We start from the raw sequence: 21,836 nt of genomic DNA, 5'->3' as shown, positions 1-21,836 counted from the left end.
CTCACTCGCGACCTGAAATAAAATCCACACAGCACTATGTACCTTATAGTCTGCTCATTGTACCTTATTCTTTCAGCGTATAGCCTGATTATCCAGCCCAGTTGGTCTGATATGATACTTAGTTATCTTCGGTGAGGTCGGGAGGATGCCCGCCACTTTCCGCTGTGGGCGCATTCCAGCAATAACCGTGAGGCGCGGAACAAGTCCCGAAATCCCGCGCTGTTAAGCACCCTTCACTTCTCCAGCTCCTCTTACTATGTATTGTCATGCCTCAATAATGAGGTACTCTCTCTGCCGCAAGCGCGGATGACGCGGACGACACACTCCCGATCCCGGAAATGTACCGTGCACCGCAAGCAGCATCAGATGTCGATTAACGTCGGTCGTGGCCGACCAGCCAGATATAAAGGCCGTCCTTAGAGGACTTGATCTTACTCTGCTTTCTAAAAGTTCACTGATTATCGCGAGGTATCCATGTCTCTTCAAACAATCGGGATCGCCGCTATCGCGGTGGTCTATTTTCTCATTCGCTACTTCAACCGCACAGACATTCCCAAGATCAAGGGTCTCCCTGAAGTTCCAGGCGTACCGATCTTTGGCAACCTCATCCAGCTCGGTGACCAGCACGCGACCGTAGCGCAAAAATGGGCGAAGAAATTTGGACCTGTTTTCCAGGTTCGCATGGGGAATAAAGTGAGTTCAGTGTCTGCATCTTGTAACAAACGGAGAAATTGCGAGGATAATTCTGACCCAACACAGCGCGTCGTCTTCGCAAACACCTTCGATTCTGTCCGTCAGCTTTGGATAAAAGATCAGTCCGCGCTCATCTCCCGGCCGACCTTTCACACCTTCCACAGTGTAGTTTCCAGTTCTCAGGGCTTCACCATCGGAACGTCGCCGTGGGATGAGTCGTGCAAGCGTCGTCGGAAGGCTGCCGCTACGGCATTGAACCGCCCGGCTACACAGTCGTATATGCCTATTATCGATCTCGAGTCGATGTCGAGTATCCGGGAGTTGCTCAGGGATAGCGCGAATGGAACAATGGATATCAACCCGACAGCGTACTTCCAGCGGTTCGCGTTGAACACGAGCTTGACATTGAACTATGGAATCCGAATCGAGGGCAATGTGAATGATGAGCTTCTGCGCGAGATTGTCGATGTCGAGCGCGGGGTGTCGAACTTCCGGAGTACCAGCAACCAGTGGCAGGATTATATCCCGCTCCTGAGAATCTTCCCGAAGATGAACCGCGAGGCTGAGGAGTTCCGGGTGCGGAGAGACAAGTATCTTACCTATCTTTTAGATGTTCTCAAGGATCGTATTGCAAAGGGAACCGACAAGCCCTGTATTACTGGAAATATCCTCAAGGACCCTGAGGCCAAGCTCAATGATGGTATGCCGTCCGGTTCTGTAGAAAAGAAAAGAAAACTAACAAAATCCAGCCGAGATCAAATCGATCTGCTTGACCATGGTCTCCGCCGGTCTCGATACTGTTCCCGGCAACTTGATCATGGGAATCGCGTACCTTGCCTCTGAAGACGGCCAACGAATCCAGAAGCGCGCCTATGACGAGATCATGAAAGTTTACCCGAACGGCGACGCATGGGAGAAATGCCTGCTCGAAGAGAAAGTCCCCTACGTCACAGCTCTGGTCAAAGAAACCCTCCGCTTTTGGACTGTCATTCCCATCTGTCTGCCTAGAGAAAGCACCAAGGATATTGTCTGGAACGGAGCGGTTATCCCAAAGGGAACGACCTTTTTCATGGTACTTCCCCCCAAATCCACATGCTGTATAGACAATACTGATTTGTTATGAAGAACGCCTACGCCGCAGACTACGACGAAACACACTTCGCCAACCCGCACGCCTTTGAACCAGAACGCTACCTCACCGCCTCATCTGACGGCTCCGGCACTCCACACTACGGCTACGGCGCGGGCTCGCGCATGTGCGCTGGCTCGCACCTTGCGAACCGCGAGCTCTTCACCGCTTACGTCCGTCTGATCACGGCATTTACCATGCATCCAGCTAAGAAGGCTGAGGATCGGCCGATTCTCGATGCGATCGAGTGTAATGCGATCCCGACGGCTCTGACGACGGAGCCGAAGCCCTTCAAGGTTGGGTTTAAGCCGAGGGACCCGGAATTGGTAAGGAAGTGGATTGCGGAGAGTGAGGAGAGGACGAAGCACCTGAATTAATTTTCTCTTTCTTGCGTACAAGTTATAGCGCAATTTATACTTAGTTGGGACATGGTCGACTGGAGTATACTTGAGGGCAGCAACAGCGCAACCAAAAATTAGGCAACCAATAGAAATACAACAATATCCAATCTCCCAAGACCGTTAAATGGTTGATCAGTAGTACCAAGCAGCCACAACCCTTCGGGAGTGCGAATCCCCGTGAGCGATCGACACCATAGCGGAACCAATTCCATTCCCCGCAATTTCCCCAGTTTTCCTGCGCTCAGGCCGCCCGCCGTCAACGTCGGCCGCCTTTTCCAAGTCTCACCTCCAACAATCTCCTTTTCCTTGCCGGCCCACTACCCCTGTCGCCTTTCGTCTTTGATTCAATCACGTTCATCATGAATCCGTCCATCTCCACCCACGATCCGAGCGTCTGGGAACGAAGTCCTGATGAGAGCGTTACCGTCAGCGTCAACCGTGATCGAGAGCGGGAGGCTGAAGCTGATGCTGCGCCGAGAAAGAGGCGGAGAAAGTACATTGCTAAGGCCTGGTATGTAGATTGTCCAATATCTTAGCGCTGCGATCCCCGACCTTGCTGACAGTTTCAAGCAACGCATGCAGACAACGGAAGATCAAGTGTAACGGGGAGCGGCCGTGCCGCAGGTGTGGTAGGCAGAGCATATCGTGCGTCTATGAAAATGCTCATGAGCCTGGAGGAAATGAGAATATGTAAGTAATTGCTGCCTTGACGAGGCTTAGGCTAATTGGGTAGCGGAATCGAGCGGCTGTACGAGCAGATGAATGCCATGCAGGCCCAGATTAGTGCCCTCACCGCGTCTGTCCACTCCCTCGCCCAGAGTAATGCATCAGCTTCGATATCACGTTCCGAGGCTGGACCGCGACTACACAGGCGTATCTCCATGGCGCCAAAGGAATTGACTTTCCAGGGTCCCACGACGTCGGGTTTTAGCTTCGATCTTGCCAAGTCGAGTCTCAAGGAACGTGGAATAGAAGTTGAGCGTAATGAAGGCGACATAACACGGGAACCGTCGCCACTGCCGACTCCCCCATCGCCAGGATCTTGTCATGTTGGAGACCCATTATGGAGTATGAGCAAGACGGAAGCCCTCCGGCTGTGTCGAGTGTATGAAGAGGAGATGGGAGCCATGTACCCGGTAGTGGAGCTAGATCAGCTTCTGCACAATGTCCAGTTGCTGTACGGACCGGCAGAGACTGGACCTTGGCTTCAAGCTCCTGCTCATCCACAAGGCATCGGGGAGTTGGACAGTGATGATGTTCACATCCTGCGACTGGTATTTGCGTGCGCTCTGACAGCAGAGGCGAGCGGGAGTAGTGAGTTAGCGATGAGTTTGTTTGCGACTGTTCGAGATGCTGCGGACCACTATGTCTGGGCAGCCCCAGAGCTCAAAAGCATTACGTTACTCGCGCTTGTGGTAAGTCGCACCTCTGGAGTACCAACGAATCTAATGGGTGTAGGCGATATTGTATTTCCAGATCGACGAGGAGACTCTTGCTTGGCGAACGATCGGGATTGTGGAACGCATGTGCTTAGAGAAAGGGCTGCACCGAAGAGAAACACTCAAGCATCCCGCTATTCTGAAAGCAGGAAAGAACCGCGTGCTCAAGCTGTTTTGGTCGGTTCGGGTACTGGATCTGAGGTGGAGCTTTGGAACGGGCATGCCGTTTAGCATGGACGACTCTGATATCGACCCCTGGCTCCCAGAGCCAGAGGAGGATGATTCATACTTGCGCATGATGGTCCGGTATAGTAGGATAGCAGCAAAGGTCTGGAGGTTTATATCGGCCTTCAACAACACCAACGAGATCAAGAAGGACGAGATGAACTACCTAGACTGGCAAGTCCTGCAGTGGGTTGCTGCTCTGCCAGACTCTTTGCGCCTGCGAAGTACCTCAGGCTATGCAGAAGCTGAGACACGGAGCCTCCGCCGACTCCGCTCCTTGGTGTACCTCCGGGCAAACCAGCTGCGGATGCTCATCCATCGCCCTGTCCTGCACTCAGCAGCACATATGATGCGCTTCCCAAACGAGACCCAGACCGTAGTTGACATGGCCAAAGACTCAATTCGGTTTATCACACAGCTCCACGCATCGTCTGACATTTACCAGCTGCAGCAAGTGGTCTTCAACTGGTTCCTGGTGTCGGCGGTGATGGCACTGTTCCTTGCTGTCGCCCAGATACCCAGCCAGTACAGCGTAGCCTGCCGAGAAGAGTTTTATATGGCTCTGGAGCTAGTCAAAGGTGTCTCCGCGCGGTCGTACATCTCACGACGGCTGTGGAAGTCGATCAAAGGTCTTCGCCGGCTTGGCCCGCAGCTTATGCATCGGCAAAACGACGTTGTTGGTGCCACCACCGAAGACCTCGCTGACCATGCCGTAACGTCTAGCACCCAGAGTCAGACACCAGATGGGGCCCAGATGACGCAAGAGTTGAAGGATTGGTTCGAAGCCGTTGGCAATTTGGAAGATCAGATCATGGGTGTCGGATCGCTGGACACTTTTCAGGGAGGATATATGATGGATTACAGCAATGGACTGTCGAGCATGATAAATCATTGCTTTTAAGGTTGTTCCTCGGTGGATAGAAGTTGCAGAGGATGATGACGAGCTACCAGTCTCCGCCACAACCACGCCTCTGTCCAAGAAGGAACGAAAGGGCCCCTGTCTTTTCCAGAACGAAAGTTCAGCCCTGTCGATGGTCAACATCTCACCAATCTGCCTGGGAGGTCTTGTACCACTAGTCTTCTCCATTACTGGTATGCTACATCCTTGCTATCAGGCACTTGGCTTTTCTTTTGAGAAAGACATGATAGGGCAGGAACTCCCAGCGATACGGAGGTGGATTGGTAATTCGATATTTGATTGGTAATCCTGGCGCCTGCCTGCTCCTGATATAAATGCCGCTTCTCTCCCTCATTTTTCTCTTTTTCCCTCCTACATCTACCGTCATCTACACGCTATCTATCCGCTCTTTACTTAGCCATATACTATGCGCGGACCCACCGGTTGGGCTAGGGGTTGCCCTCGTATAGTCCAGCCGGAGTCCGTCATAGACTGTCATTTATCTGCCATGTAATCTGTGGACCAGTTGGTCCGGGGTTGCCCCTGTGTTGTCCATCTGGTCTGCCATAGGGAAGTGATCTGTTGTATCTGCGGAGCATCTCTCAGCCCTACTCGCTCTCTATGCTATAACTTTCATAGGTTATATGGTCGAAGATTGCCTTGATGAGTCAGCTAATCCGCCGTGGGCGATAACTACTAATGACTATCTATCTACTACTTACTTCACTATCTCTTCGTCATTTAGCCATCGTCCCGCATATCAAGGCGTCATTTTAGGTGATATATGATCCAATTCAACCTTTTCTTTGGCTTCTGTTTGGGTCTATTGAAATATTCAGTTGGATTTCTGGCATCCGTCGGTGTCACTTGTCATTGGCAAGTAACCTTAGTTGAACATATACTCTGTATCTATCTAGGTTCCTCTCAAGCCTTCTATTCTATACGTTACTATTGCATAAACTACAGTGTCCTCGAAGCCCGCTTTAGCTTCATCAACTGCATTTGTCTTGTCTGCCTCATCTATCTCGTCTCGCATCTTGCACTAATAGTATCTCTGCTCTTTTCCGGCATTCTTCCTTCCATCTCCTCCTTGTCTTCTGATCTATTGGCATATTTTATTTGCCGTATTTTATGGTCTCCCTGTAATAATAGTGGTGGGTTCATGTCTCTATTTTCCTTTCGTATGGACACTGCCCTTCATTTATTGCTATATCTCTCCATTTCCGCACCCATCTCCCATCCATCTCCATCAGGTATGTTTCCTATATTTCGGTATATGCTTCTATCTGACATATATTTCGTTTCTATAGTTGTAGAGCAGGTATACCTCAATCATAAGTTCGAACTCATCATTTGCGCGATTACTCCCAGATTCTCCAATTTCTGCTTTACTCCACCATGATACACCACATAATGATGCTTCCCACGGTGTCTATGGCAATATCGGCAAGGAGGCACTCCTTCACGACGTTGTCATAGCTCGTTATCCGATCGCCCATATCACACATGTCACGTGCCACATACCAACTGTCGACCAGAGAGGACCTCCTCTTACTAATCAATATCCAGCACCTCGCTCGTCCAATCATATGAGGCAATCACACCGCCATAGGCGGATTGCAACTATCTATATATTAACTGAATTATCTACTGATATCGAGAACATTCTTTCTTGAAGCCTTTGAAAAGGCATAAATAGCCTATACAGATTGTAGTTAGAAGAGGAGGACCCTCAAGACCTTCAATGCAATCGCTCGTTACATATATCAATCACATGACCAAATCGACGCTAGCAACCCACCTCCAGAGCCGACACCAACCTCCCGTCACGCCATAGCTAATTAAGTACATACGGGCTGCTTGAATAATACCCATGATCTAAGGCCCTTGGTAAGGCCACCAGTATGCGGCTGCGAATGAGACTGTGTACCACACTGTCCCGGATCAATAGTGATACGCTCAGAAGTTTGGCTTATTTTGGATATTACGGGTCGAAGGCTTCAGCTTCGTTCTATATTTTACCTCGTATTGATCTCGGCGGTTTACAAACTACGATATTCCAATGGTTGGCAATGTTGAATTTGTGACGATGTTGAAAATGTGACAATGTTGACAATGGTCATGAATTCGCCGAAGTGAACAGATCCCTAGTTTTCGAAGTATGTAAAGTTGATGCTCTTGCATTTCGCTGTTGAAGTAGTAATCATAGCAGTCATAGGGAGTCACTTGACCTGTAACCTGAGCTTTGGATACGTTCAGGGTAGTCTTGTTCTGATTACCATACTCCTTCATATAAAAAAGCACGTAGATCGCTCGACGCTGGTTGGCTGGGAATTCGCCTTTCCCACCTCCCAATGACGGAGCTCTCCGGCCCCGCTGATAAATAACTGAGATAGCTCCCATGGTCCTCGGTCCCGCTAGACCCCGCAGTCAACAATCCTCTTTCCTTCACCTCACTGCACTCTTCCCATCCCAATTCTTGATCTAAAATTCACACAAAATGGCTCCCCTCAAGCCCGGTGACCCTTTCCCTAGCGACGTCTCTTTCCAGTATATCCCCTGGTCTGAAGACAAGGGTGAGGTCACCGCGTGCGGCATTCCGATCAAATACGATGCCTCCAAGGAGTGGGCAGACAAGAAAGTCGTTCTGTTCTCGGTTCCTGGTGTGCTTGTCGCTTCCCTCTGAAATGATGTTTTTTCTCTTGGTTTATGCTGACTCGTGCTCATAGGCGCATTCACTCCTACCTGCTCCGTGAACCATCTCCCCGGCTACATCAAGAACCTCCCCGAGCTGAAGAAAAAGGGCGTCCAGATTGTTGCGGTGGTCGCGTCTAATGATCCCTTCGTGATGAGTGCCTGGGGAAAGGCAAACCAGGTTACAGGTGATGACATTGTACTGCTCCTTCTCTAGCCGCTCGTTTAGTCGCAGTTCACGCTAACGTGGTGTTTGTCTTGCTACAGTTGTTCCTTTCCGACCCCGACGCGAAATTCTCCGATTCCATTGGATGGGCCAATGGTGGTCGAACTGGGCGGTATGCGATCATCATTGATCATGGGAAGGTCACGTATGCGGATATCGAGACTAAGAAGGGTGCCGTTGAGGTGCGTCTTTTTTTATTTCTGACTTTTGGCGTTCGGTGGCTGAGGCTAACTGTTTGCGATAGGTTTCGGGAGCGGATGCAGTGCTGGCTCATCTGTAAAGGATTGATGATAAACGTGTTTAGCTTGGTCAAATGAAGATATATTGAGACTGCAATGCAATGCTGAGGTTCTGTCTATCCCCGCATATTGGCTGCGATCGACATGAGAGCTGTCTGATTCGGCTCCACTTACCCTGCTTTGAGTGCGATAGGGAATGCATCGTCAAGTCGGGGTTTGAAGGAAGAGCTGGTGATACTTCTGGCTGGCTAAAGTGATAACCACCACAAGCCAGCCGGAGATATGCCTCATTTCCGCATAGATGTCAATCTACTCTCGATAAGTGACAAAAACAGCTGATTTCACTCAGGTATAACACGTAGGAATCTAAATAAACCCCTGACAGGATTCCGCAACTGGCCGGACGCACGGCTGCAGTAAGTCGGGCACAAAGCAGCAGCGCCGCGCCGTACCACAGCACCTTAACGCCTTCCATGCTATCTTTAGTCTCTGTGGGATACAGAGAGTCGAGCACTGAGCGCTGAGCTGGATATGATACTAGACTGAGCTTCTACCTTTATATTATGCTTGAACAAGTCTAGGGATCAATGTTATGAGATAGTGACAACCCAAGTGCGACGACTCAGAGCAACAATGCTGGAACACTTATCACGCATCCGCTTGTTCTCGGCCAAACGCCAGTCTAGGCCATTTTTCATCTTTCCGGGATTGTATGGTCAGGGGAAAGGTTGGGCAAGGTCCAGCTATTGAATGCTGCCTGTTCTAGACCAGGGCTCAAAAATAGCAGCACTCAGCGTGGTATTTCCCAAAGCTCGATAATTCACGAAGCCATATTCCGTCATATCTTTTTTCCTCTGCTGCTCCTCGGTTAGCCAAGGTTCAGCCTCACTAGAAAAATGCGGACAAGGACGAGTTTGGGCGGCATCGTTCAGTCGAGTCTATTCTTGACGACATTCGAGTATTGTGCCTTGCCCTAGGCTGTTTGAGTATCACCGGGTCGAACATACTCCTAGGCGAGTTTAATATGAAAGACTCAGGTGCTCGCACGGCGACGCAATCCTCAACCATGCCAGTACTCGCTGCAAAGTCCTTATCGTCGCCTCTGTCAATATTGGGTCACAGGACAAGTACCCGCGTTATAGCCTGGTTTGTATTTGGTATAGAAAAGACGCGCGACGGTAACAAGACAGCCTGAGTTCGTGCACTTGTGGAAGGCGGTGCAGAAGCGAGATATTGGTCCCAGAGACAAGGGTGACCTTGCGCTTTCGTCTCAGCACGCAGAGGTGATATATGCTTCGCGTCAAATTTCCAGGCGAACAGGCAGCCTTCCACTAAGAAAAAGCGACAAGTTTCTCAGGCATTGTGCTCCAATTGATGAGGCTGAGATAATCTGACGGAAATAAGTATAATTTCGCTGCTCCAGGGGGTATCTGCTAATCGACACGAGTTAATATCAGACCTCACCTACCATCCAGTGTACCTCACTGACCAACAAGTCTCTTTCGCAATGGGCTGCAAGCGCCTGCCATGGATCGCTTGCCTGGTCAAGAACATCGTTCGCGCTAATGGCAAGCTGTTATTTCTGTGCCGCTTCACTGACTTCGCAATCGCATAGGACAGTCCTATTGAAAGTAATGGCTGTTGGAGGCTTGAGAAGTGCTACAGAGACCATCCTGCAGCAGACATAAGACGATGAAGTATGTTAGCGTGTATGATATTGCTCAAGGTGACGGCCCAGTATTGCGGTTGATTATGGACCAGTACCGGCGAACACCGCATCTGTTAAAGCCATGGCACAGGCAATGGGCTGTGCCTGACCCCTGGGCACCAGCTTATCAGTCTATCACGTTGCTGGCTGCTTGAATAACGATTCGCGGTTGGACCCCGACCCGCATCAAGATGAAACGGGCCGAGTCATTCTAGTACCACAGCAAGAGCCCATTGATAAGGCTGAAGAACCGCTGCCAAGCGCACGTTCTCGCAGCGTGCCTGCCCAAGAGAGACCGAAGAGTCGACCAAGGCTCGCCGATGTAACCGCTCTGCTGCAGCCCCGACGATCTGTCCCAGACAGCGAATCAGCGCCAGCTCTGTTCCGCGTGCAACATAACCACCAGATATGGAGCTGTATCACGATATGAGATGCCGCCGCACTATCTCTCAGAGTCGGTTGGCATCAGCGGCGTCCTCCGACATCGCTATCGCTGCCTATAAGCTTGCGGCTGCCGGTTAAGGCATATAAAGCGCTATCTAACCCTCCCGTGCCCTACATACCCAGTAATACCACTCCCAGTCCCAAACCACCGCAATGCCTCGCCTCTTCCCCATCCTCCTTGGCGCCGCTTCTCTACAAGTCGCCCGGGTCGGCGCTACGCCGCCCGGTATTCCCTCGACCTCGGTCGCAGAGACCCAGCTCGAGGCTTTGACCGTCAGGGAAGCCGGCGCAAGCTCAGACTACGATCGGGATCTGTTCCCGCATTGGATCAGTCAGGGAGAGTATGTCGACCTTCTGTCGGCCCCCGAGACAGGCCGTGATGGTGATCAGGGCTAACATGTTTGTCCAGCTCATGCGACACGCGCGACCGTGTCCTCATTCGTGACGGCACCAACGTCGAGACCGGCTCTGGCTGCTCCATCACTGGGAGCTGGACTTCTCCGTACGATGGGGAGACGTGGACGGCCACTAGCGATGTCGATATTGACCACGTTGTGCCCTTGTCGAATGCATGGAATGTATGTACCTATCAAGCGAACAACCACCGCCCAATACCACCCTGGAATGCTAGGAATGCTAGATGCTAGGGATGCCAGATGCAGGAATTCTTCGCTAACAATACGCATCGCAGTCCGGAGCAAGTGAATGGACGACCGACGAGCGCGAGGCCTTCGCCAACGACTTGAGCATTCCGCAGCTGCTGGCCGTGACGGACAATGTCAACCAGCAGAAGAGCGATTCTGGGCCTGAAGAGTGGCTGCCTCCACTCGGTACTTGATCCTTGCAATCCCTGCCTATCTGTCTTCGGGAAATGACTGACATATTCATGCAGAGTCCTACCACTGCACATACGGCAAGATGTGGACGACCGTCAAGTACACGTATGGACTGAGCGTGACCTCAGCCGAGAAGAGTGCCTTGGAAGATCTGCTTGCGAAATGCTAGGTTGTCGCATAGAGAACCAATGAATGCAATTGAATGTATTGATTAAAGAATGGGGAGTTTCTCGTCCGTTGGCCCCAGTATGCAGCTCCCTATTTCAAGCATAAATGGCAGGCTATATCGGCTATATGTAAGGGCAGACTATAGTAGAATATATGGCCGGTACTGGGATTGCGATTGTTAGACACCCGAACCGATTCCAACGTGGTTTTCGAACCGATATGGAGGTTTTTGACCCGTTCTGAGTGGTGATAGTGCCATCTAGGATTGGTCCACCATCCTCGGTGATCGGTTCGCAGGCAAGTTTCTATACAAAATGATATCTCTTTAACCGACTGGATGCGGGGTCTATAACCTCGGGCCATGTCCGGTCTCCAGTCTGTCCCACTCACCTCCACCTCCATTCCCCGCATTTTCCCCAGATATATCTCGTTTAAATATAGTGACGGGCTCTGGCACTGCGGTCCAAGATCTCAGAACTGACAGCTAATCGACCATAAACTGTTTGAGAAAGATAGACAGGATGATCTTCAAATCCACCAGACCGCACATCGACAGTGCGTGCCCTTCTCTGTCTATAGTGCTCATATATTCAAAATCTTACTAACAATCCACGCTCCAGTCCCAACGAACCTCCCAATTTGGCCCTGGCTCTTCGACTCAGAGTACTCGCCTCTCCGGCAGAGCAATGCGAACAACCTAGGTTCCTTCGTCAACGCCATCACCAAAGAGTCAATCCGCTACGATGCCCTTGCACACCTCACGACCCACGTCTCGACAGCCCTAGTCAAGGACTACGGCCTGAAACCCGGCGACACAGTCGCGCTCTTCAGTCCCAATACGATCTGGTACCCCGTTGCTATGCTCGCCGTTGTACGGGCCGGTATGCTCCCGCTTTTTTTTTTTTTTTTTTTTTTTTTTTTTCTCGAGTTGGAAAGAACGAAGAAGTGCTGAATGGATGCGCGGACAGGAGGCGTGATTTCTGGCGCATCGCCGGCCTACAACATTGAAGAGATGAGCTACGCGCTCAAGACCGCAAACGCCAAGTATCTGATGACGGTCCCGTCGTCGATGGATGTTGCGATTCCCGCGGCGCAGAACGCGGGGATCCCCGCTGAACGGATCTTTCTGCTGGAGGGCATGAAGGAGGGGTATGTCTCTGTGCAGACTCTGGTGAAGAGAGGGGAGAGATATGGAAAATCTGGTCAAGCCGTGCCGTATCGCATCCCGGAGGGCAAGACGAATCGCGAAGTCTGTGGATTTTTGAGCTTCAGCTCGGGAACGACAGGGTTGCCGAAGGCTGTAAGTTATGCGTCTTCATCTCTGTTCTAGGCAATGACGGGCAGACGGAACATGGTGCTGACATTGGCAGGTTATGATTGCTCATCACAATGTCATCGCGCAGTGCATGCAGATTATCCAGCTTACGCACGAGGACACGAAGAAGTCACTTGCCGTTTTGCCTCTTTTCCACAGTGCGTTGACCCTATCAATACAACTACCCTTGCAATCACGCACTAACATGACCCATAGTAACTGGCCTTGTCCACCAAATGCACCTCCCCATCATCCGCAACAGCATAGTGTACATGCTCCCGTCCTTCACTATGAAATCGATGCTTGACACGATCGTGGAATACCGCATCGAGGAGATCCTCTCCGTTCCACCCATCATAATCCGCCTTCTACAAGATCCCATTGTGTCGAACTATGACCTCTCGCACGTAAAGCGCTTCTCGTCCGGCGCGGCCCCGATCTCCGGCGAGATACTGCAGAAACTACAGGCCCGCTTTCCCTGGACTGGGTTTAAGCAGGGGTACGGTATGACCGAGTCGTGCAGCTGCATTACGGCGCATCCGCCGGAGAAACAATCATATGAGTATGCGCAGCGCGGAGGGATGATTGTTGCGAATACGGAGGTGAAGATCATTCACACCGAGACTGGCACAGAGGTTGGACCAGAAGAGGAGGGAGAGATCCTTGCGCGCGGACCGCAGATTGTCATGGGATACCTGAATAATGAGAAGGCTACGCGGGAGACGTTTGATGAGGACGGGTGGCTGCATACGGGGGATGTGGGATACATGGACCGCGAGGGGTTCATCGTGATCACTGATCGAATCAAGGAGATGATCAAGGTTAAGGGAATTGCGGTCTCACCGGCTGAGATTGAAGATCTGCTCCTGGGTCATCCAGATGTTGAGGATGTGGGCGTTACCTCGGTGGCGGATGACTATGCGGGAGAGAGGCCGAAGGCGTATGTTGTGCTCAAGGGAGACGTCAAGCGGCGACTGGGAAGTGAAGAGGGTGTACAGGCTGTTGGGAAAGACCTGATTGAGTACGTCAAGGCGAAGAAGGTGCGCCATAAGTGGATTGTCGAGGTCGAGTTCTTGGAAGAGGTTCCGAAAAGCGCCAGTGGGAAGATTCTGAGGAGGGTGCTGCGCGATCGAGAGAGGAGTAAGTACAAGGGCGAGAACAAGGCTGAGAAGAGGCTAGTTGTGAGGGACGAGAAGGTGAGAGCGAGGCTGTAGATATCTCTTAGACATAGATGTAGCCAGGTAGTTAGGGAACTAGGGTTGGGCTTTTAACCACCAGGGGTCTCCATCGCTTTCTCCATGCCTTATGTTTGTTTTCTAATTACCAGTCCGCTTCTCATTATTGGGCTTCGAGTAATAGTCCATTCATTGGACAGGAACCGCTCAGCTCACTCGCGCACAAACCTTGACTTGGACTATGGACATATACTCCGAAGGTCACGCAATGTCTTTCTCTCACCTAGCTGACCCCCATTTTATCATCCCATCTGCCATATTCACCTAGGAAATCATACCATGGACTGCACCAAGCACATAACAGCCCGCAAAATCCTCTTTCGCGGCGGCGAGTCAGCTTCCCCTTTTCCTATTATCAAGTCAAGCCTGTGCTCACCGGTTCAAGCAGATCATGGCCAGGCACCTGGCACACCCGTACAAGCAAAAGGGCAACCCTTCCTCTTAAAGCAAATAGTGACATTACCACTAATGGCACCGGAGACCTCACCTACGCCTCCATAGAGCACCATCCCTACGCCGAGACGACCGAGTTCTACGGCTGGCTCGACCAGAGCTCGCTCCATTCAGACACTAACGCCACCAAAAACACGAGCCTCAAGTCTCTCTCCAATTACGCATTCATGGAGTCCGCGCTCGACAACGACAACTTCATCCAATCCTGGGACCTGAGCGGCTACGACGCTATCGAGCTCGTGCTCGGCAAATCAGACGGGAAGACATATACGCTCGCACTAGAAGACGACCGGTCCTTCCTATCGTGGGAGGCACAGTTTCGCTGCATCAATGAGAAGGGCCTTATGACGGCCACGAGGGAGGTCCTCCGGTTCAGCGACCTGGTGCCGCAGCGTCGGCGGACGAGCACGTTTATGAGCGCGCATCCGAGGGAGCTGGATTTGCAGAAAGTGAGAAGGTTTGGGATTTGGATTTATAGGTAACTCCCCTTCTCTATATGTCTGATCATGTGTGGTCTTCCGTTGAACCGCATGTACTCATCGGACGGCTGTGCAGCTCCGGCTCCTCGCAAGAAGGACCCTTCTCGCTGAGCATATACTCGATTAATGCGGTGAAGCTGGATTGCTCGTGTCCATGTCCGCTCGTTCGTGGCCCCGTACCCAAAAAGGGTCAAGGGTTGGAAGTTGAGATGTCACGACTGAAGAACAGAGTTGCGGCGTTTGTTTCGTATTTGGGGATGAAGATAGCAAAACCAAAGCCAAAAAGGAAACTAAAGCAAAAGTGAGCCTGAAAATCGCGGTTACGTGCAGTTTAGGTCGGGTGACTGTTCCCAGCTCGGTTTTAGATAGGAGTTGCCTAGTAGCTCATGCATCAGTTCATACTACATTACCGCCTAAACACAGAATTAGGGCTAGCCAGCCAGTCTCGAGACAGCCGCACATCCACGCAGTCTTATACTGGGTCGCTCCTAACTCTTTTAGTATCGAGTGCTAGCCTACTAGTAGCAGTACCAATACATGATTCATGGGCACCGTGCGCCTAGTGGGGATACTCTGTAGAAAGTACTGTATAAAACAGCCCGGCAGGCCGCTAGCTCATACGTAACCGATTTTAGGCACTTTGCGTAGCTGATATCATCGCTTGTTTTCTCCTAGCATCTGAAGGCCACTAGCCAACCATTGAGTCTTGACTATTGACCCAAACATAACATTGTACCTTGACCCATAGTGTGACCCACCGAGCATACCATGGGCGACGGCCGTTGTGGTTTCGACCTAAAAGCTCAGGCACCAGGAGTTGATACTGACAAACGACAGCCCGAAGAATACAGTCTGATCAGATTCTATCTATGCTACGTCTCGACTGCTAGAGCTGACTCGAGTAGAGGAACTTCTCGGCTCAATAAACGATGTGGCAAAAGAGCTACACCCGATACCCAGATCCAGCCAGTTTGCAGCCTGACGCTTGATTCTAGCTTGCCAATTTTGACAAGTTTTGATAAGAAAAAACCGGAGTACAAGTATAAAACTGGAGACGAGCGCAAGTAACCGCCAGCGGCTATCACCGGCTTCTTTCGGCGTGCGCCATATTGCCGAGGCTCACCAGCCACATCTCCGAGCGGAACCGAGCATTCTTTACGAAGCTGCATGCTCATTGGCCAAGCCCTGATATCAAATGTGGCTTGACACCAGATGTTAAAATTAGGGCATTGATGTCAACATGCCCGTGCGGAAAAGTATGGAGCCTGGTTTGCTAGAAATTATATGAAACCTGCGCCGCCGACGGGTCCTCGCCTGGAATACTGTGGCCCTGTGGGCTTTCCTCCCCCGAGACGGCAAAACCGATGATAGTACGATGGGACTCGGGAGGCCGAGAGAACCGGGGAGAAAATTTGCAATCGCACACCAGGATGGGTCTGAGGTCTAGAAGGGATGTCGTCGATGGGGGTATATAGGGAGGCCGTTGTCGCCTGTTTTCTCGCAGAGAAAATAGGGGCTATCAAACCAACGCAATTGTCCTATTAGCCTGCTCCATCTGGCCAGACCGCAAACCGGACGGCTGATATCAGTATGGATCGCCACGGCCATGCAACGCATATAGATGACAAAGACTTCCACACAACAAGCACCGATATTGATGCTCATCCGTCTTATTCACCCACCAGCGCGAGTGCCAGTGCCGACAGCGACACCGAAACCCTCGACCAACCTGACTCTCTCGAGCTCTCCCGTATCGAAACACACCGACTGCAACAAAAGACCACCGTTGGGTCAACGCGTGGGCCCCAGCCGCGCGAGACATGGCTTCCCATGGGCGCAGGCAAGGAGTACCCGCCGCTCCTGCCGGATCCTGAGGACTTTGTGGTCGAGTTTGACGGCGCAGGGGATCCTCTGCATCCGTATAACTGGTCGTTAATGAGGAGGTATGCTTTCAGTATGCTGAGGCTTGGTCAGGCCTAGATCGCTAATGGCTGGTCAGGATATTCCTTGTTTGCATCCTCTCGTACAGCACATTCGCGACCTCCTTCACGAGCGCCGTGTTCTCAGCGGGTATATCTGCTGTGACAGAAGAATTCCACGTCGGGACGGAAGTCGGCTCGCTCGGAGTGACTTTATACGTCCTCGGCTTCGCTGCCGGTCCGATTGCCTGGGCCCCCATGTCCGAGCTCGTCGGCCGACGGTTACCGATCTGTCTAGGGGTTTTCGGATGCGGGATATTTACGATAGCAGGCGGAACCGCAAAAGATATCCAGACGGTTATGCTAACGCGTTTCTTCGCTGGACTGTTCGCGGCAAGTCCCGTGTCTGTCGTGCCCGCCGTTTTCGCAGATCTGTTTTCCACGGCCCAGCGGGGGATCGTCATGTCTGTATTCTGCATGGCAGTGTTCATTGGGCCCTTTGCGGCGCCCTTTGTAGGAGGTTTCATCGCCATGACGTTAGGCTGGCGGTGGATCCATTATATCTCGGCAATCATGGTCTTCCTGGGCTTTGTGCTAGCGCTTTGTTTCATGGACGAGACGTATGCGCCAGTTATACTGGTGCACAAGGCTGCGGTTTTGCGGCGGCAGACGCATAACTGGGGGATACATGCGAAGCAAGATGAGGTGGAGGTGGAGTTCATGGAGCTTGTGAGGAACAACTTTACGCGGCCGCTGAAGATGCTCATCACCGAGCCGATTCTACTCTTGGTCTCGCTGTATATCTCTTTCGTGTATGGGCTTATGTATGCCCTCCTCGGCGCGTACCCGGTTGTCTTCCAGCAGGTGTATGGGATGAACATCGGTGTCGGTGGACTGGCGTTCATCGGCCTTATCATCGGCGAGCTGGTGGGCGGCGCATACGTGCTCACCCTGCAAGGCTCGTACAGGCGCAAGCTCGAAGCGAACCACGGCCAGCCCGTACCGGAATGGCGTCTCACGCCGGCCATTGTCGGGTCCGTCGCGTTCTCGGCTGGCCTGTTCTGGTTCGGCTGGTGCGGGTACAGGGACGATATCCACTGGATGGCGCCAGTTGCATCGGGGGTGCTCACCGGTCTCGGCATCTTCTGTATTTTCTTGCAGTGCTTCAACTATATCGTTGACTGCTATCCTACCTTGTAAGTCCATCGCCGTTCCTCTGCCCATTTTTCTTTGGATTAACCACAACAGCGCTGCGTCGACAATCGCTGCGAATACCATTTTGCGCTCTGCGTTGGGATGTGCGTTTCCGTTGTTTTCAAGGCAGATGATGGAGGACCTCGGCGTTCAGTGGGCTGGCACCTTGCTGGGATGTATCGCTGCTGCCATGATTCCGATCCCGGTGCTGTTCCGTATGTACGGGCCGTGGCTGAGACAGAAGAGCAAGCTGGCTTGCGCTTCGGTGTATAGCCCTCAGAAGAAGGGAGATGTCTGAGAATCGCATTGAGAGGCGTTGGCCGGGCTGGTTTTGACGGCTCATAGAATCTGTGTATATGAACGACCATGTGTCATGACTTATGAACTTTGTATATACATCATTAGCGTGTTGCTCAAAATAAGAGAAAGGCACTCATTATATGCATATTCAGCCGTTGGACCCATCAAGATTAGGCGCTCAGGATTGAGCCTTCCGGTGTATGCGGGAACATATCAGGTGGATTCAAAACCGTAGTTTAGATAGGAAATATCGAATGATTCGCACGATTAGTTGTGTTCATTATATTATCCACTCTACTACCATCCAACTATAGAGCAGGATCGATCATTGAGCGATCGCAGCCTTACGCAGTCTTACTGCGTATGCGTAGGAGCTCCATCCGCAGCACGCTCTTCATCTTTCCTAAACCGAGCAATGTTCGATTTGAATACTGCGAGCTGTCAGCATTATTGTACACCTTGCACCACGAAATACATACCATCTTCCATCTCCTCCAACGACTTGCCAGTCGTCTCCCTGATGAACAGAAAGACGTAGATCACGATTGCCCAGTTGAAGATACAGAACATCAGGAACGTCCGCCAGCCCATGTTATTTACGGCATGCGGTGTCGCCTGCGAGAACACAAAGTTGAATAACCACTGCGTAGCCGTTCCGACAGCGATACCGATCTCTCGTATGCGCGTTGGGAAGATCTCGCTCATGTAGAGCCATGGAACAGGGCCCTAGTCGACCTGTTAGCTTGCTGTGCTGGCGGTTCAGCTGGTCTGGACCGGCTCTGGCTGATAGCTTACCCAAGACATGTTATACGAGGCCGCCTCCAGATAGATCATTGCAATTGATGCAGCGGTAGGAGACGATATTTTAGTCGCGGTTGAATCCTGCGTGAACACCTTCGCGAGGATCGCGACGATAAGCATGAGTGCTCCCATCATGAAGGCCCCAAGGGCTAGAGACCATTTTCGCCCAATCCGTTCAACTAGGAAAAGGACGAAGATCCCGCATGCTACAACTTTGACGACACCGAAGAAACCTGTGATCAGGAGCGTGTCGTTTTCGCTCGTTCCAACGGCACCGAAGATCTGGGGCGCATCTGCTACGGTCAGTTCCAGGGGTCGCAGACATGCTTTGAAGATGAGCAAGCGTACAGTATGCCAGCGAGGTGTTTCCGGTGCATTGCGCGGCTGGAGTTGTCAGCATAGACCCAATTGAGAGTCCTATTCTAGCAAGGAGACGTACCGATCTGGATGCTTATCGCAATGAAAATCCTGAACCGATTGGCTGGAAGATTCAGCTCTTTCCAGGTGACGCCCTCGGTTGCAGACACCTCGGCGCTGATGCCGTCTAGAATCTCGGCCATCTCAGTGCGGACTTCCTCTGTGTCTTCTCCTCCACGGACCCAGATCAGGGATTGCAGTGCCTCATCATGTCGACCGACGCTGGCGAGCCATCGCACGCTCTCCTTGAGAAACAGCATGCCGAGGCCCAGGATCCCCGCCGGCACGAGCTGCAGTCCGATTGGGATCTGCCACTGACGATCCGAGGATGCGACGTGTTTTTCGACGGCGTAGTCGATCCAGTACGAGGTCATGACGCCGAGCGTGAAGAAGAACTGGAACAAACTGCCCAGCTGTCCTCGGATCTCTTTAGGGCTCATTTCCGCGCTGTCCACGACGGGATGTCAGCTTAGATAAAGATCAATAGCTGGCGGCAGAGGGGTACCTGTACATGGGCACCATTACGGTGGCCATGCCGACGCCGACACCGCTAATCACACGAGCAGCGTAGAAGGCGCCGATAGAGTGCGTTGGGGCCACCTGGATGATTCCACCGATGCAGAAGATCAAGGAGGCGAGCGCGATCGACCATCGGCGACCAAACTTCTTGGTGAACGGCCAGGCGAAAAAGCAGGAAAAGAAAGCTAGATTGAAGACATAAGGTCAGCAAGCTGCCAGAACTGCTCGGGGGTCGAGACCAGGACATGCCTCCGGCCTGCAGAAGACTGGTAGAGTTCGAAGCGATATCTGCCCGCTCTGCCTCCGAGTATCGAAACGACTGCTTGAACGAGTCCAGGGTAAGGATTCCGCCAATAATGCCCGTATCGTACGCGAAGAGGAAGGATCCCACGCAGCAGACCGATACTAGGAACGTCGCCCGTAGGCGACCGAGCAGTTTACCCATAACGACGGACGGAACAGCAGATCAGCCTGAAAATGCTAGTTGCTAGTATCGACAGTATTAACAGTATAGACAGGAAGACGAGGGAAAAGTCAATCTGCGCCTGATCGGCCGGCCGTGCACTCTTTGTATGCTGGCTGATGCGGGGAAGCTCTACAGCGCTCATGACCAGACACGTCCAAGCAACCAGCGGGCACGGGAACATGGCATTGCGGGATGGCGGCATGGCGCTGGGTGTTGACGATATGAAGCCACGTTATTGCTTAGTTTGAGGACCTCATCTTGTGATTCGAGGGTGGTGGATAGCATCATCGCGGCTCGGCATAGCACCATCTGTATCGAGTCTGGGCTAGAGCCCCAAGAGACGAGTGGGGGGTGTGAGAGATAGCTCCAGCGACATGAGTCAATCAGACTACGTAGTAGTCTCCTTGACAGGGGGATTGCAGAGTGTACCAACACGTTGCCAATATTATTGGCTGGCACTACTGAGGTGACCTGGCGTCGGCAATCTGGCTTTACCCTTACGATTGGCCCTCCGATCTGACATTCTGCTCTCTCTGTTCACTCCTCCATATCATCGCGCCTATCATCACCCATTACCGTTTTAGAAGGTAGAGGCTTAGGACTTTGACGTAGTCTCAGATCCAGATGCAAAGTCACCGACCTCGTTGAACAAGGAAAACGCCAGCATTGGGAAGATTGCGATCTATTGAAATACCAGGATTGATTCGCAGCGAGGCCGAGGTCGGATCTACTAAGATCATCTAGAAGTCCCGTTCTGCTGACTTAGCTGGTTGGCACCGTAGATGTTGCAGCCAGCCTGATATCAGCACTTTTGCTGTAAATCGTATGGATAAGTCGGTGAGACCAGCGTGCACCAACGGCATTTCAGGTTGGCTTTCATGGCTCAAATGAGCAGAGGTATCATGGCGCCGCCCTAGCTGCGTAAAGCCTATTTAAAGATACTGTCGTGTTGGGGCCATTTCAGGGGCAAAGAGGGGCGACGACACATACCCCGGCGTCACGAAAGAGGAGATAGAGGAACAGCGTCAGCAAATGGCCCGGGCAAAAATGTTAAGGCACACCCATGCTTGTCAGACATGATTGGGTAGGGGATTGGGGCGCTCAGGCGCTCTTCCAATTTCTTGCTACTGCATTAATTGCTTTTTCGGCCGCCTCTCAGCTTGGATCCAGCCACCACGTACTGATTATAACTTCCGGCCTCGTGCGAATCTCGGGAGCCGCAAATAGCCACAGACAGCGACAAAGATCTGATGAGAGTCTAGTTGCGCATTAAGTACAGCGCAACGCAACTATCAGCTCTAATCACTGATGCAAGTGGATCTCACCCAAATATATTGAGTCGGAGATCCCAAGGTTGTACCTACCTCGTCATTCAACATATGCAAAATCATGCTAAGCAATTATTGTAGGTGCTATAACATATTAGAATACTGATAAAGTCACAGAAAGATGTCTCTCCAAGAGGCTGCATCCACTGGAGATCAGAAGACCGTAAAGCTACTTCTTGGCCGCTGAGCAGATGTCAATACTCAGGGCTGTTATAATGAAACTGCTCTTTATGCTGCTGTATATAAAGGACATCGGGAGATTGTGAGGCTGCTTCTTGATCATAAAGCAGATGTCAATATCCAGGGCGGT

General features: G+C 51.7%; 9 protein-coding genes across 9 annotated transcripts; 8 read left to right on the top strand and 1 right to left on the bottom strand.

Annotated features, from left to right (window-relative positions):
• The first annotated feature begins 287 nt into the window (after positions 1-287).
• Positions 288-2,319, top strand: BDW70DRAFT_67842 (cytochrome P450). Its single transcript, XM_073744558.1, has 4 exons — positions 288-693; positions 760-1,393; positions 1,443-1,765; positions 1,819-2,319. Exons 1-4 carry the CDS (start codon positions 475-477, stop codon positions 2,197-2,199), a joined length of 1,557 nt encoding a protein of 518 aa, XP_073595210.1. The 5' UTR covers positions 288-474; the 3' UTR covers positions 2,200-2,319.
• A 263-nt stretch (positions 2,320-2,582) lies between these two features.
• BDW70DRAFT_150946 (putative C6 transcription factor) lies at positions 2,583-4,788 on the top strand (the record flags this gene model as incomplete). Its single annotated transcript, XM_073739236.1, has 4 exons — positions 2,583-2,734; positions 2,794-2,913; positions 2,957-3,638; positions 3,700-4,788. 4 exons carry the CDS (start codon positions 2,583-2,585, stop codon positions 4,786-4,788), a joined length of 2,043 nt encoding a protein of 680 aa, XP_073595209.1.
• A 583-nt stretch (positions 4,789-5,371) lies between these two features.
• On the top strand, positions 5,372-6,511 carry BDW70DRAFT_67840 (uncharacterized protein). Its single transcript, XM_073744557.1, has 2 exons — positions 5,372-6,038; positions 6,096-6,511. Exons 1-2 carry the CDS (start codon positions 5,570-5,572, stop codon positions 6,185-6,187), a joined length of 561 nt encoding a protein of 186 aa, XP_073595208.1. The 5' UTR covers positions 5,372-5,569; the 3' UTR covers positions 6,188-6,511.
• A 628-nt stretch (positions 6,512-7,139) lies between these two features.
• On the top strand, positions 7,140-8,114 carry BDW70DRAFT_67814 (peroxiredoxin family protein). The gene is made up of 4 exons (XM_073744556.1): positions 7,140-7,448; positions 7,515-7,678; positions 7,747-7,887; positions 7,950-8,114. The coding sequence occupies exons 1-4, from the start codon at positions 7,286-7,288 to the stop codon at positions 7,983-7,985; spliced, it is 504 nt and encodes a 167-aa protein (XP_073595207.1). The 5' UTR covers positions 7,140-7,285; the 3' UTR covers positions 7,986-8,114.
• Positions 8,115-10,249: 2,135 nt separating this feature from the next.
• Positions 10,250-11,197, top strand: BDW70DRAFT_168913 (HNH endonuclease family protein; the record flags this gene model as incomplete). Its single annotated transcript, XM_073742582.1, has 4 exons — positions 10,250-10,437; positions 10,506-10,674; positions 10,788-10,926; positions 10,989-11,197. The coding sequence occupies 4 exons, from the start codon at positions 10,250-10,252 to the stop codon at positions 11,099-11,101; spliced, it is 609 nt and encodes a 202-aa protein (XP_073595206.1). The 3' UTR covers positions 11,102-11,197.
• A 424-nt stretch (positions 11,198-11,621) lies between these two features.
• BDW70DRAFT_160792 (acyl--CoA ligase) lies at positions 11,622-13,629 on the top strand (the record flags this gene model as incomplete). Its single annotated transcript, XM_073740901.1, has 5 exons — positions 11,622-11,655; positions 11,721-11,981; positions 12,069-12,400; positions 12,471-12,573; positions 12,632-13,629. 5 exons carry the CDS (start codon positions 11,622-11,624, stop codon positions 13,627-13,629), a joined length of 1,728 nt encoding a protein of 575 aa, XP_073595205.1.
• Positions 13,630-13,986: 357 nt separating this feature from the next.
• On the top strand, positions 13,987-15,133 carry BDW70DRAFT_137862 (uncharacterized protein). Its single transcript, XM_073737114.1, has 2 exons — positions 13,987-14,581; positions 14,659-15,133. Exons 1-2 carry the CDS (start codon positions 14,271-14,273, stop codon positions 14,885-14,887), a joined length of 540 nt encoding a protein of 179 aa, XP_073595204.1. The 5' UTR covers positions 13,987-14,270; the 3' UTR covers positions 14,888-15,133.
• Positions 15,134-15,866: 733 nt separating this feature from the next.
• Positions 15,867-18,140, top strand: BDW70DRAFT_137860 (MFS transporter). Its single transcript, XM_073737113.1, has 3 exons — positions 15,867-16,525; positions 16,582-17,697; positions 17,750-18,140. Exons 1-3 carry the CDS (start codon positions 16,173-16,175, stop codon positions 17,991-17,993), a joined length of 1,713 nt encoding a protein of 570 aa, XP_073595203.1. The 5' UTR covers positions 15,867-16,172; the 3' UTR covers positions 17,994-18,140.
• Positions 18,141-18,349: 209 nt separating this feature from the next.
• On the bottom strand, positions 18,350-20,328 carry BDW70DRAFT_168911 (sugar porter family MFS transporter; the record flags this gene model as incomplete). Its single annotated transcript, XM_073742581.1, has 6 exons — positions 20,000-20,328; positions 19,719-19,917; positions 19,236-19,660; positions 18,791-19,089; positions 18,475-18,721; positions 18,350-18,426 (listed from the first exon to the last, which is right to left on the bottom strand). The coding sequence occupies exons 1-6, from the start codon at positions 20,175-20,177 to the stop codon at positions 18,350-18,352; spliced, it is 1,425 nt and encodes a 474-aa protein (XP_073595202.1). The 5' UTR covers positions 20,178-20,328.
• Between the last annotated feature and the right edge of the window lie 1,508 nt (positions 20,329-21,836).

Source organism: Aspergillus foveolatus (assembly GCF_047715535.1).
Source record: "Aspergillus foveolatus strain CBS 279.81 unplaced genomic scaffold BDW70scaffold_30, whole genome shotgun sequence".
NCBI lineage: Eukaryota > Fungi > Ascomycota > Eurotiomycetes > Eurotiales > Aspergillaceae > Aspergillus > Aspergillus foveolatus.
The sequence above is the reverse complement of the archived record's forward strand: the minus strand, read 5'-3'. Positions and strand labels throughout refer to the sequence as shown.